Source organism: Bombina bombina, chromosome 6, assembly GCF_027579735.1.
Source record: "Bombina bombina isolate aBomBom1 chromosome 6, aBomBom1.pri, whole genome shotgun sequence".
NCBI lineage: Eukaryota > Metazoa > Chordata > Amphibia > Anura > Bombinatoridae > Bombina > Bombina bombina.
This window is the reverse complement of record NC_069504.1, coordinates 526,250,098-526,264,324: the sequence shown is the minus strand read 5'-3', so window position 1 is coordinate 526,264,324 and position 14,227 is coordinate 526,250,098. Positions and strand designations below refer to the sequence as shown.

General features: G+C 35.4%; 1 protein-coding gene across 1 annotated transcript in view; it reads left to right on the top strand.

Annotated features, from left to right (window-relative positions):
- Positions 1–14,227, top strand: part of LOC128664510 (transient receptor potential cation channel subfamily M member 7-like) — a 288,636-nt gene that overhangs the window by 118,273 nt on the left and 156,136 nt on the right. The window contains 2 exon segments of the mRNA XM_053719331.1: positions 1,596–1,748; positions 4,505–4,651. Coding sequence (XP_053575306.1) covers positions 1,596–1,748; positions 4,505–4,651 — 300 coding nt within the window.

Below are 14,227 nucleotides of genomic sequence, written 5' to 3'. Positions count from 1 at the left end.
CTGGCGGCGGTCCATCTTCTTATCTTCATCCCGGCGGAGGTGGTCTTCATCCATCTTCACATCATCAACAGAGAGGTCCTCTTCATGGGATCACCAGCCTCACACTGAATTTTGAATGTGAGGTATCCCTTTTATATAGAGGCATGCTCGCAAATTCAAATCAGGCAATATAAAAAGCATTCATTCTATTGGCTGATTTGAATTTGAACATGAAATCAGCCAATAGGAATGCAAGAGTACCCCTATATAAAAGGGGTACCTCACATTCAAAATTCAGTGGGCAGATGGTCACTGTATGAAGAGGACCTCTCTGCTGAAGATGGATGAAGACCACCATCACCAGTTCCGTCGGGGTGAAGATAAGGAGATGGACCTCCGCCGGGATGAAGGACCACAGCTGGGATGAAGACAGAGCGCCACCATCCGGATTCATCTTGGGGTTTAGTGTAAGTTTTTTTTGGGGTGTTTTTTTTTAAAGATTAGGGATTTTATTTTTTAATTTTCTTTGAGCAGCAAAAGAGCTAAATGCTCTTTTTTTTTTGGTAATTTGTTTGTTATTTTTTGTAATGGTAGTTTATTTTCTGTAATGTTAGGTTGTTTCTTTAAAATAATGTTAGGTTTGTAATGGTAGTTTTTTTTAATAGTTTTTTAAAAGGTCAGGTTAGATTTTTTTTTACTTTCTCAGGTAAGTTTTTATTTTTTTAATGGTAGTTTTTTTTTAAAAGTAGGCTTAGTCTATTTTGGGTTAACTTAGGGGGTGTTAGGTTAGGTGTTATAGATGTTAGTGGGTTACTTTACTTTGGGGGCTGGTGGTTTAGTGTAGTGGAGACTTTGAGAAGGGGGGCTGGCATCATATGAGTTAATAGTGTAGAAAGTTACTTTATGATGTGGGGGGCTGGCGGTTTAGGGGTTAATAGTGTAGTTTAGTGCAATTGTTTCATCCAGACAAACTCAAAAAGTTTGAGCGGTAAATGTGATTGTGTTTGTGCGATTGTTTAATACAACCGCACATTACTGCTCAATGCTACCCATAGAAAATACGGGCAGCGTAAATTACCATGATTTTGTGCAAATGAATTTGCGGTAATTTTAACATCACACCACTTGTAATATGGATTTGAGCGTAAAAAACACTGCGATCTCGTGATCGCGTTTACGCTTCTCACGCTAACGATATCGATCCACTTGTAATCTAGTCCTTAATATCAATATATGTGTGTGAAATACTTTATTTTATCATATTCCACATGTATGTGTGGTTATACTTTTATTCTAGTTACAAATAACTCACCATTTGTTATATTGCTATCCATTGAAAGTATAGGGCGTGTTAAAAAATGTTGGCCTAGTAAAACTATCTTTCCATTAATTTCTAATACCATATTGTGTGCTATTCTTAGGGCATGGTCACTATCTGATAGCACACACTGCACTATCAATAGCGCTTCTTTTGTAATCTAGGCCATAGTATTTTACTGTGAATAGGATCTTGTCAAGCTTTCAGAGCCCCATAAAAAAATTAGCCATGTTCATGTCCCTCAATAATATAACCTAAAATTATACAAAGTATCTTTTAACAATTTGTGATTTTTCAGGTGATTTTAGGCATTTTAATCCCACCAATCATAACTTTATTGGAGTTCAAGACCAAGGCACAAATGTCTCACATCCCACAATCTCAAGAAGAGCATCAAATGGCAGTGGATAATAAAGCTGAACCTAAAAGCACATTACAAGGCGTACCTCTGGTAAGTGCAAGTAATATCAATAATTATATTTCCATTGACCAGCATGATCAGTTAATACATGGGAATCATCTGTGCCAATCCAGGTGGAATTAGGGGGTTATGCACAAGAGTGTAAAGGGTAACATTTTATAAATTTGCTTTATGAATTTTCAATTAACAGATCAAAGAGAGAAGCACATATAGAAAATTGTTAATATACAAAGCAACATTAAGACAGTGGGGCTTATTTATCAAATATCTTGCGGACCTGATCCGACAGTGCGGCTCAGGTCTGCAAGACATTGCTGAATGCGTTCTCAGCATTGCACCAGAAGCTTGATAAATGGGCCCCAGTGTGTAATTACAGTTTGTCACCTTAATAAAGTCATGGTAAGTTCCCTTGTTAGTTATTTTCATGCCATTTGTAAAATAGGCCAGTGGGACATTATAGTTAGCCTCTATAGATATGCCTACATACTGCTCACCACAGGCTCCCAATAACCAGTTCTTTTCTATGAACCCCCATTCTGGGATGGTTCTGAATCACTGCACTAACCCTAGCTAGGCTTATAAGCTGTGTGAACAGCGATGCTTTGGCGTAAAGGGAGTCTGCGTAAAAGCAGACTTTAACTAAAAAAGTGTGTCATTGTGAACCTCATTTGCATACCTTACCCAGAATCCTTTGCTGCATTGGAAACAATGTTATTCAGAGGTTTTCTGTGGGAAAAACAAGCCTTCTGGCCTGGCTAGATTTGTTAATGAACTATACAATGAGTTATTTTCTCTATATTTTGTGCGTAGTGGAGGATTTTAAACTCACTTTTTTCCTACCCTAATTTTAAATGTTTTTATATATATATATATATATATATATATATATACATACAGTACTGTGCAAAATTCTTAGGCCACCATTAGTTTTAAAGACCTTCCATATTTATTTTTCGGTCTTTTTATTAAGATACAAACAGAAAATACAGGGAATATGTACACAAAATATAAAAAAACAAAATTTTCAGAACAAAATGGCTTCTTTAGGCAAAAGTCAGTATTTAGTGTGACCTCCCTTGGCACTGAGCACATCTTTAACTCTTTTGGGGAGACTGTCCTGAAGTTTTCTGAAGTAATCTTCTGGTATTTTATACCAGGCTTCTTCCAGCACTTCCCAGAGTTCTCCTTTAGATTTAGTTTGTCTTTTATTTATTTCTCTGTCCAGGTGATCGCATGCTGCCTCTATAATATTCAGGTCTGGACTCTGTGGAGGCTAGTCCATGACTGTCAGTGTTTTATCAGCTGTTTTCTCTCTAAATATGATTTCACTGCATTAGCCGTGTGGTTGGGATCGTTTTCATGCTGAAAAATAAAACCATTCACAATTTGTGTCTGATTTTATTCTGTTTTTTAATACTACATACAAATATCCTGTATTTTCTGGTTGTATTCTTATAAAGAAACTGAGAAATAATTATATATGGTCATTATACCATTGCTAAAATAACAAATCTAATCAGTGGACTAAGACTTTTGCACAGTACTGTATATATATATATATATATATATATATATATATATATATATATTGCTTCAGACTTGATAAAGGAAAGAACTTTTCCGAAAGCTTGTCAACTTATAAATGTATAGTTAGTCCAATAAAAAAGTATCATTGCTCAATGCAATACTGTTGTTATTTATATATATATATATATATATATATATATATATATATATATATATATATATATATATATACAATATATATATACAGGTGGCCCTCGGTTTACAACGGTTCAATTTACACCGTTTCAGAATAACAACCTTTTTTTCCAGTCATGTGACTGCTATTGAAAAGCATTGAGAAGCAGTGCATTGATTAAAATAGCCAGTAGGTGGAGCTGTCCGCTTGTGTTGCAGCAAAGCCATGCAAGCTGAAATTAATCAGTTTAACCAGACCTGCGCTATCGAGCAGATTTCAAAGGAACAAGATCTTCCTGTCTATAAATCAGTCCAGAAAAATGCAAGTGAAGTCTGTGTTGTGTGATTATTTTATTAGGTTTATAATGCTGTTAAGCATTTAAAGTTTTCATTTCAAAGCTTTAAGAATAATATATAAGGTGTTACTTATGACAATTTTGAGAGGGGCCTGGAACCTAACTCCTTCACTTCCTATTGACTTACATTATAAAATGGGTTTCAATTTACAATGGTTTCGATTTACAACCATTCCTTCTGGAACCTAACCCCGGCGTAAACTGAGGGCTACCTGTATATATATATATATATATATATATATATATATATATATATATATATATATATATATATATATATATATATATATATATATATATATATATATATATATAGTAAAAATACTGTTTAGAGTATTTTACTTTGTTGGCATTTTCTTTACTTGTGTTAGTATGTGTAGTAGGATGCAAGAAATTACCACTTACAGTTGAGGGTTGAGGAGGCAAGCAGATGGTGTAGAATGTGTTGTGTTATATCTAGCATATAATGTATGCTTACAGCACTTACAGTATTTCTCAGCACCAGTCCTCAAATACCAATAAAAGGCAAGTTGTAAACAATTTTCCTACCTAAGCACATTATATAAAAATAATATTGTTGAAAATGTGATTTTTAATCATTTCAATAGAAGTGCAAAGAGTAACTTATGGTTTTTACAATAATGTAATGAATGAGTACTTCAGTAAGAAATTAATTAAAATATTCATTTTGTATCTCACTGCAACATAATATATTCTTATCCATTCTAGGGAGTTTTTAAAGAAACCCCATCTTCTAATGATAACGGAGTAATTTTTTCTGAAACAGAGAATGAAACAAAACCAAGGCATCTTCCTCTTGTACGAAAATTCCATGCGTTCTATCATGCTCCCATTGTGAAGTTTTGGTTCAACACAGTAAGTCAGACATAAGGTTTTACAAAATGTATAACTGTATACATTGATATTAAACTGTCAAAACTCATGACTAACCGTATACATATTAACCATGTTTGTAGCTCATCCTAAACAATATTGTGTAATTGCAAAAGGAGGAAACAAGTACATTTTGTAGATAAGAGTATTCCTGTACAATGGGGGGGGGCTAAATAATGATCGAGGGGAGGTGGACCATTGCACTACAGAAAAGTAAAAAATTATAACTAAATTAAAAATACAATAAAATAACTATAAGGGCTAGATTACAAGTGCACTATATATTGCTTTCATGAAAGAGATATTAGCGTTCCACTGTGCAACACAATGTGCGCTGTTATTACAAGTTAACAGCTATGCGAACATAAGATCAGATCTCTGGTTAATTGTCTGAGCGCTAATTGCAACCCTCGAGCTTGTGGTAGCAATAACCAGCCACTTGTAATGGCTGGTTTATTATAGTGCGAGCGATAATTTAGCACTCTACTTGTAATCTAGCCTTAAATTGGGTACTAGCAGAGAGCTTCCAGTACCAAAGATGGCCACCATTATGGGGGGTGAGGATTTTTAGAGAGCAGTTTGGAAGGGATCAGGGTGGTGAAAGGTTTGAGTAGGGATCCCTACACAGTAGAAAAAAATAATAATAAAAAAAGACCGTCTGCCAGTACCTAAGATGTCTGGAATGAGTGTCGTGGGGGGGGGGGGGATGGAGAGCAGGTATGAGGGTAATACCTACATTACTATACTATTTCCCTTACCAGCTAACTAATTTAACCTTTCTACTGCCGTAATTTTCAGAAGCGTGGTGCGCAGCTACAATTAGCAGCCTTTTAATTAATAAAAACAAATGGCAAAGCCATGTATGTCTGCTATTTCTGAACAAATGTGATCCCAGAGAAGCTTTTACAATTATTTGTGTCATGATTCTACAAGCAGTATGTAAATAATTAAATTGAGAAACCCAAAGTTAGTGAAAAAGTGCCTAGATCAATACCTTGGGTTGTCTACTTAAATAAAATATAGCTTTGATAGGTTAAAAAAAGGCTCTATTTCTGTTTAAATGGAGTTATAGCAAAAATGCTAAAAATTCTCCGGTATTTTGGGGTTAAGCAAACCTGTCAGTATCACTATTGTTCCTTGAGAGACTCTCCACCTCATTTCAACTATCAGCCAGGAGTGAGGGAGAGATTGGTCTGACACATTCTGTATAGTGAGAATGTAAACTTTTCGCAAGACTTTAAAGGCTCCATTGTTGAAATGGTGCAATCTTCTTAAAATTCCCTTTTCACAATTTACATTGTGTGAATGGCAAAAAATCCTATTTATAGAAGATGGTGTATTTTATGGCCTTTTTCTGCAAGAAATTAATTTCCTGTACCATTCCTTAATTGCAGACCAAAATCTCTTGGCAAACACTTTTATACTCAATTCAATAGTTTTAAAAAAACAAGCAGTTTTGCAGTATTATCATTTTAAATGAGTTATGTAACATACATGGCCACTATACCCACTATACCCATAATGACACTACTAAAATTGCTATGTTATTGGTTGCCACTTATCACTATGATTTCAGAACACAAAAGCTTAATAAGGGATCAGTCAAAACAAGTTCAATGCTATATGGAGAGGGGGCAAATCACCATTGTACTTCCCTGTTTTGCTTTGTGTATGCGTTTTAATCCCAAAAAACACACTTAAAGGGACATAATACTCATATGCTAAATCACTTGAAACTGATGCAGTATAACTGTAAAAAGCTGACAGGAAAATATCACCTGTAAAAAAGGAAGATATTTTACCTCACAATCTCCTCAGCTCAAAAGAGTAAGTTCTGTGTAAAAAGTTATACTCAACTGCTGCTCAACTGCAGGTAAAACAAAAACAAATTAAGAAATGAACAGCAGCCAATCAGCATCAACAGTGCTGAGGTCATGAACTCTTTTACTTTGATCTCATGAGAAAAAAAACATATAGCGGTATGGTGATAGAGTGCGCCAAAAAGATTCCAGTGAAGGCTTGTTGAAAGATCAAACAAATTGATCCAGGCTCTATAATGGAGCGGTGCAAAACTGGAAACAAGTAAAAAATTGTATTGTTTCAGTCACTGAATGTGACAAGGTTTTAATATATAAAAAAGTGTGGTGTGTAATAGTGAATTATATTCTTGTACATAAAAAGTGGTGTAGCCGATATAACTAGTGACAATGATAATAAATTGTAATAAGTGGTTGCAGTACCATTCAAATGCATAAACAATAAAATGTCAACAATTTATAAAAAAATGCTTATCGTGCAAAAAAAGTCCCAAGAGGTGCTGATGGGTGATGACTCAGGCTGTCAGTGTCTCTGAGGATTATATAGAAATTCTTGTCGCAATGATGATGTTAAAAGTGCAGCAGGCGGCTGGTCTTGAAAATGTCTGATCAAAACAAGATATCTAGAAATTGAACAAAAAAAGACAGCGCCTCATAGTGCAAGTAAGTTCCGGAAAGATGGGGTCACAATAGGAGACAACAGTTGTAGATATACTCACAAGAGCATTGGCACTCATATAAAGAAGTGCGAATGGGCAGGCTGACGTTTTTTCAGCAGTCAGTAGGCTGTAGGCAGGTGGTGTCCGAACTTCAAAGGATGCAGCTGTGGGCTCTCCTCCACAGATTGAAACTGGATCGTCTAGAGCCGTGCTGTGTGAAAAACAGGCAGCTTTTCCCTGCGTGCAACAATATATTCCATACAGTCAATTTGAGAGGATCAAACGCAATTCCTCAGATCCGATTTTATTTGAAGAACAAAGTCACATAATATATGATAGATTTATTGAAAAGGGTTATCCTACCGATCTCTTGGACAACTGTCTCAATAAAGCTAGGGATCTAGATAGAGACAAATTATTAAACAAGAATAAACAAATCAAAAACAAAGATGAGAATGAATTTTTAGAACCATTGTTTATAACCCAATATAATTCAAACTATACACAGATTCAGGGAGCCATTCACAAACACTGGCATATTATTAGGAGAGACCCCATCTTGAAGACCCTTTTGGGAGACCATCCAAGGATTGTATACACTAGAGCACCCACTCTTAGAAGCAAATTGGCACCGAGCAAGAAGGTTAAACATATTTTACCCAATTCACAACTCACAACAAAGAAGAAAATCAATTCTTTTTTAGACAGAATAGGGGTATATAAATGTGGACAAAAAAAGTGCAACACATGCAGATTTATAATATCCGGAAAAAAGACTTTTCAGTCTTTTGTCAGCGGAGAAGTTTTTAATATCACTAGATTTTTGAATTGTAACGCTGTTTATGTCGTATATGTTCTGGAATGTTGTTGTGGGATCCAGTATGTAGGCCGCACCTCTAGGAAGGCCAAAGTACGCTGGGGGGAACATTGGCGGAATTGCAAAAACTGTACCAAAAAAAAGATCAAGCACAGCATTCCTGAACATTGTCTAAATAAACATAAGGGAAATTCTGATATTTTTAAATTTTACCCTATCGACTATATTCCGCCTTCTACAGACTACAATAGAGTTATACAGTTAAGAATCCGAGAAACCTTTTGGATTCATAAATTGAAAACTCTACATCCATTTGGTCTTAATTCCAATCTAGACCTAGCGGCATTCAACTAAACATCCATATCACTAGGTTCATTTCCCCATTCCCAATCCCTGACGGTTTTATATGTTTTGATCCTCTTACATTTGCTTTATCTATTAAGATAAAGAATTTATTAACATTATAATATATTTTTATTTTTACTCACACATATGCACTTCATTTCAAAGACCATTTCCCAAATATCCATATGAGCTAATCCTCCATTCATAGAGTCTCATCTGTTATTCTACAATTATATAATATTACCCCCAGTCGTCAAGCCTTATGTTACATCTGCTTGTAGTGTCACCACGGTGCAACACTGTGCAGTATTATATACAAACAATTCGTCTATATTACTATTAACACTTTTCCATTAATCACAAATATAATGTGTGTACACACATTCAATATAAGGTATACTTTTTTCTCTATTGCCCTATATGGGCTCCAGATACTACATCTACATCTATACAACAAGGTATGATAGTGACATCAGTTTGGAATCTACTCCTCTTTTTTGAGGTTTGTTTGCAATATATCATCTTTTTATTGACTATATATTCCCCACTAGGGCACTTTGTTGACATAGACCACACAAAATTTGTTGACATAGACCACACAAAATTTCATTTCTGATACCTAGCAATCAATATCAAAGATTTTGGTTCACGTATATTTTTCATATTTTCATACATATTTTTATACACATTTTTTAATAATTCTCTATATAAGAATAGTATATGCTGTTTCTATGCCCCTTGATGCATTTCCCATCTCTTGGTTCTTCTTATATAATACTTGTCACCTTTACAATATTTTGTAAAAAACCTTAACACACAAAGGAGTTCGCTTTAAATAGCGCCGCTAAGATTTACAGCATTTATCCTATGCGCTTACTACGCCACTAAAGATTACGAATGTGGCCTTTAGATGGTCGCAGTGTTCTATAATATACAAAGTAAGGAGGAATGATATATAATGATATGTTATATATTTACTGTCCCTCAGACAGCTTACACTCCCTTTGGGATTCAAATGAGAGAGCCACAAACCTCTATGGTTTAAATATCATCTTGGATTTAGAATATATATATATATATATATATATATATATATATATATATATATATATATATATATATATATATATATAATTTTTTTTTTTTTTCTTCTTAGGATTTTTAATGAAAATGTCCCGCTTTATTATTATTATTTTAATTTTTTGACATTCTTCATTTTTTTATTTTTTTGCAGGCTCCGTTTAGCATTTTCTCTGGTTACTTTCAAGTAACCAAAATTAGTAATTTTACATATTGTTACTAGTTTATTTTTAATCCAGCATCTGATACATATTCAGAAAAACTTTTTATATACCAGTGGATATAATGTTAGATCATAAACTCATCTCACATTCATTTCTTTTGAAACTAATTATCCATATAGGTGATGTTCTACAATATTTCACAGATCAAACACACTTTAGGTTTGGCTTAAATGTAAATCATTACATTCAGAAACCTCTATCAGTCAGTATAGTATTTTATTGTGTTATTTGTATTTTCAATTTTATACAATCTGTTTTGACACTGCTACATTATGGATGTGTTTACAATGTATCATATCTCATGATTGGTCCGACACCAATGAAATATCTTGGCACCCTTTTTAAATTTGTTTTGTAACCTCATGTGTAATACATTTTACTTGATGAAACGGCCAGGAGCTTGTGGCCGAGAAACGCGTTTAAAGCTCATGCAATAAATTGTTCTTATTCTTTTATATCCTAGCCTGACTCTTTCCGGCTTTTTATTACCTTGCCAAGCCATTTGGTCACTGTTAAGACAGTGTTAACTTTCTTTTTTTCACTGTGGATTGTTTATCCTGAACACTAGCTCTAAGTGTTTGTTGCACGCAGGGAAAAGCTGCCTGTTTTCCACACAGCACGGCTCTAGACGATCCAGTTTCAATCTGTGGAGGAGAGCCCACAGCTGCATCCTTTGAAGTTCCGACACCACCTGCCTACAGCCTACTGACTGCTGAAAAAACGTCAGCCTGCCCATTCGCACTTCTTTATATAAGAGTGCCAATGCTCTTGTGAGTATATCTACAACTGTTGTCTCCTATTGTGACCCCATCTTTCCGGAACTTACTTGCACTATGAGGCGCTGTCTTTTTTTGTTCAATTTCTTGATCTCATGAGATTTGACTTAACTCTCATGAGATTTCATTGAAACCTTCCTTACACTGAATAGGGAAATAAGATGAGAGTGCACGACGCTCAATCCTTCGGCTGTCCTGGGACAGACATACTGATATGCTGCTTAGAAGTCCTTTACAATGGAATATGGCTACTGAGGAACTTTTGAGGTAAAATATCTTTCTTTTTTACATAGAGATGTTCAGGTGATATTTTCTAGTCAGCTTTTTACAGCTATGCTGCATCACTTTCAAGTGTTTAAACATTTGGGTATTATGGCCCTTTAACAACCAAAAACAATTTCTGAAGTATTTCTTCAGAAATCTATATCATGGTTGCTGCCTTTCAATTGTTGAATCCATTGGGATTTTTGATAATTCAAAAAACAAACTGACAATATTGTCCGAGGTTGAAAGATAAAAAATATTGCTGTATTTCTGTCAGTAATTATGCACGTTTTTATATATATTTTTATATTAGCACACTCATTGCGCTTGAATTACATGTGGTGAGTTAAGTGCAATCCAAAATAACTCTGTAAAATGTAGCACTTTTTGAGACCTGAAATAAAAATGACCTCTTGCTAGTTTGCATAACACACAAAATTGCTATTATGCAATAAATAAAGGTTATAAGTAATAGTTAGACTTTAGGTACTGTATAGTATATGGCAAGGGGCAAGTATACTTATATGTGTGACATGTTATATACACAACTTTTATTAAAATATTATGGAACAGAACTACACAGAGAACTCCACTAATTTGCGCACCAGCGGTTCAGCACTCAAGCAATATACAACATGAATTTTACCATACTCACCTATGGAAGTCTACTATGTGAGGGATTTAGGGCACCCAAACTATCTGCCATGCAGATGTTAGAGCGCCCTAGCTACCACTCAAGAACCAAAAAAAAATGGACTATGTGTGCAAATATGCGCTTGTGATTACACTTGAGGTATGTTAACGCACAATAGCTCTGACATTATTGCACTCCACTTATCATTTAGGCCGCTATGTAAAAAATTTCATATTACAATACACTTGTATAATTTATTTATAACAAATAAGCAATTTTAAATGTAATTAAAATATTAAGAATAATTTTGAGCCCTCAAAAACATAGCAAGCACGTGTTGATGACATGGAAGTATCATATAATTCACATGGCAAATTCAGATGGATTCGAATGGGAACTAATAATGCTCCAGTCTTTTAATAAAAGTAGGAATATTGTATCCTGACTTAAAAGGAAGTGAGAAAAGAAGAACACAGCGCATCTGCGATTCACAGAAGCGTTTATTTACAAACTCGACAACACATACAATTGCACACTTACAAGATGTCAGTGATAAGAATCGGCCTGTAGCAGTTCCTAACGAGATCACCTCGGAATCCGACCAGCAGCACCTGGAGTCTTACTTCCTACTATGGCAGACAGGTAGCAAACTTTACACTGGAATTAGCAGTCCTTATACTTCTTGGTAGGTACCTATAACCCTACGCTCTGCGCCGGATGGATGAAGATAGAAGATGCTGTCTGGATAAAGACTTCTGCCCGTCTGGAGGACTACTTTGCCCGGCTTGGATGAAGACTTCTCCCGACTTCGTTGAGGACTTCGGCCCGGCTTGGATGAAGACTTCTCCTGGTAAGTCGATCTTCAGGGGGTTATTGTTAGGTTTTTTTAAGGGTGTATTGGGTGGGTTTTATTTTTAGGTTAGGGACTTTGGGCCGCAAAAGAGCCTTGTAAGGGCTATTGATAGTTTAATTTAGGATAGGGTTTTTTATTTTGGGGGAGGCTTTTTTTATTTTGATAGGGCTATTAGATTAGGTGTAATTAGTTTAAAAATCTTGTAAATTGTTTATTATTTTCTGTAATTTAGTGTTTGTTTGTTTTTGTACTTTAGCTAATTTAATTTATTTAATTGTTGTTATTTTAGTTAATTTATTTAATTATAGTGTAGTGTTAGGTGTTAGTGTAACTTAGGTTAGGTTTTATTTTACAGGTCAATTTGTATTTATTTTAGATAGGTAGTTATTAAATAGTTAATAACTATTTAATAACTATTCTACCTAGTTAAAATAAATACAAACTTGCCTGTAAAGTAAAAATAAACCCTAAGATAGCTACAATGTAAGTATTAGTTATATTGTAGCTAGCTTAGGGTTTATTTTATAGGTAAGTATTTAGTTTTAAAGTGGAAGTAAATTTTACACTTATTCCCAATAAATATCGCTTCTTATTAACTATCTTATTTATACCGCATTGTTATTATATTAAAATATGCCCAATATAACATTATATTTTATTTTTCAACTTAGCTCCGTTTTCAGTTGGAGCTCCTCCCATCCATTACTTCCTGTCTTTCCTTCACATAACGTCTAGAGCGGTCCCACCCGCTCTATGACGTATTACCAAAGCGCGTTCACGATCTCCCGTTTTGTGCGCATGCGTTTCAAATCAACTTTCGATTTTGCGCATGCGTTTACTTTCTACATCCAAAATTGCGCATGCGTTGTTAAACATTGGTGTACTCGCGATCCTGACTGGAAATTTGATAGCGCATGCGTACAGAGTGCTAATCTTCTCAGCTTTTTATGCGCATGCTAACAACGTGTGCTCGCAGCGCTCCAAAATACCACAGTTTGTTTACGCATGCGCATACAAAGGACGCATGCGCATAATGTTATAGTGACGTTTTGAAAAGGGGGCTGGACGCCACGGGGTAAGACCGATCATTAGTTTATTGATGTGTCAATCAATGTAATAAACGCGGACCAAAATGCCGGGCGGAGGGAGAGAGCAAGACGATTTGGACAAACTAAGTATATACATCAATAAAATATAGACTTTTAAAAAAAACGATGACAAACTTATGCTAATTTTGACAGATACAGCAGTTCGGATTGTCTACTATCAGTGACTTTACATCCACTTTAAATAGGAATAATTTAGTTATTAATAGTAAGTTTTCTTTAGATTTATTTAAATTATATTTAAGTTAGGGGGTGTTAGGGTTAGACTTAGGTTTAGGGGTTAATACATGTAGTATAGTGGCGGCAACGTTGGGGGCGGCAGATTAGGGGTTAATAAATGTAGGTAGGTGGCGTCGATGTTAAAGACGGCAGATTAGGGGTTAATAATATTTAACTAATGTTTGCGAGGCGGGAGTGCGGCGGTTTAGTGGTTAATATGTTTATTATAGTGGTGGCGACGTTGGGGGCGGCAGATTAGGGGTTAATAAATGTAGGTAGGTGGCGTCGATGTTAGGGATGGCAGATTAGGGGTTAATAATATTTAACTAATGTTTGCGAGGTGGGAGTGCGGTGGTTTAGAGGTTAATATGTTTATTATAGTGGCAGCGACGTTGGGTGCGGCAGATTAGGGGTTAATAAGTGTAGGTAGGAGGCGGCGACATTGGGGGTGGCAGATTAGGGGTTAATAAATATAATGTTGGTGGCGGCGATGTTGGGGGCAGCAGATTAGGGATTCATAAATATAATGTAGGTGGCGGCAGTGTCCGGAGCGGCAGATTAGCCTTGGTTTAGGGGTACATAGGTAGTTTATGGGTGTTAGTGTACTTTTTAGCACTTTCGTTATGAGTTTTACGTTACGGCGTTGTACCATAAAACTCTTAGCTACTGACTTTAAAATGCTTTAGGACTCTTGACAGGGTATGGTGTACCGCTCACTTTTTGGCCTCCCAGGACAGACTCGTAATACCGGCGCTATGGAAGTC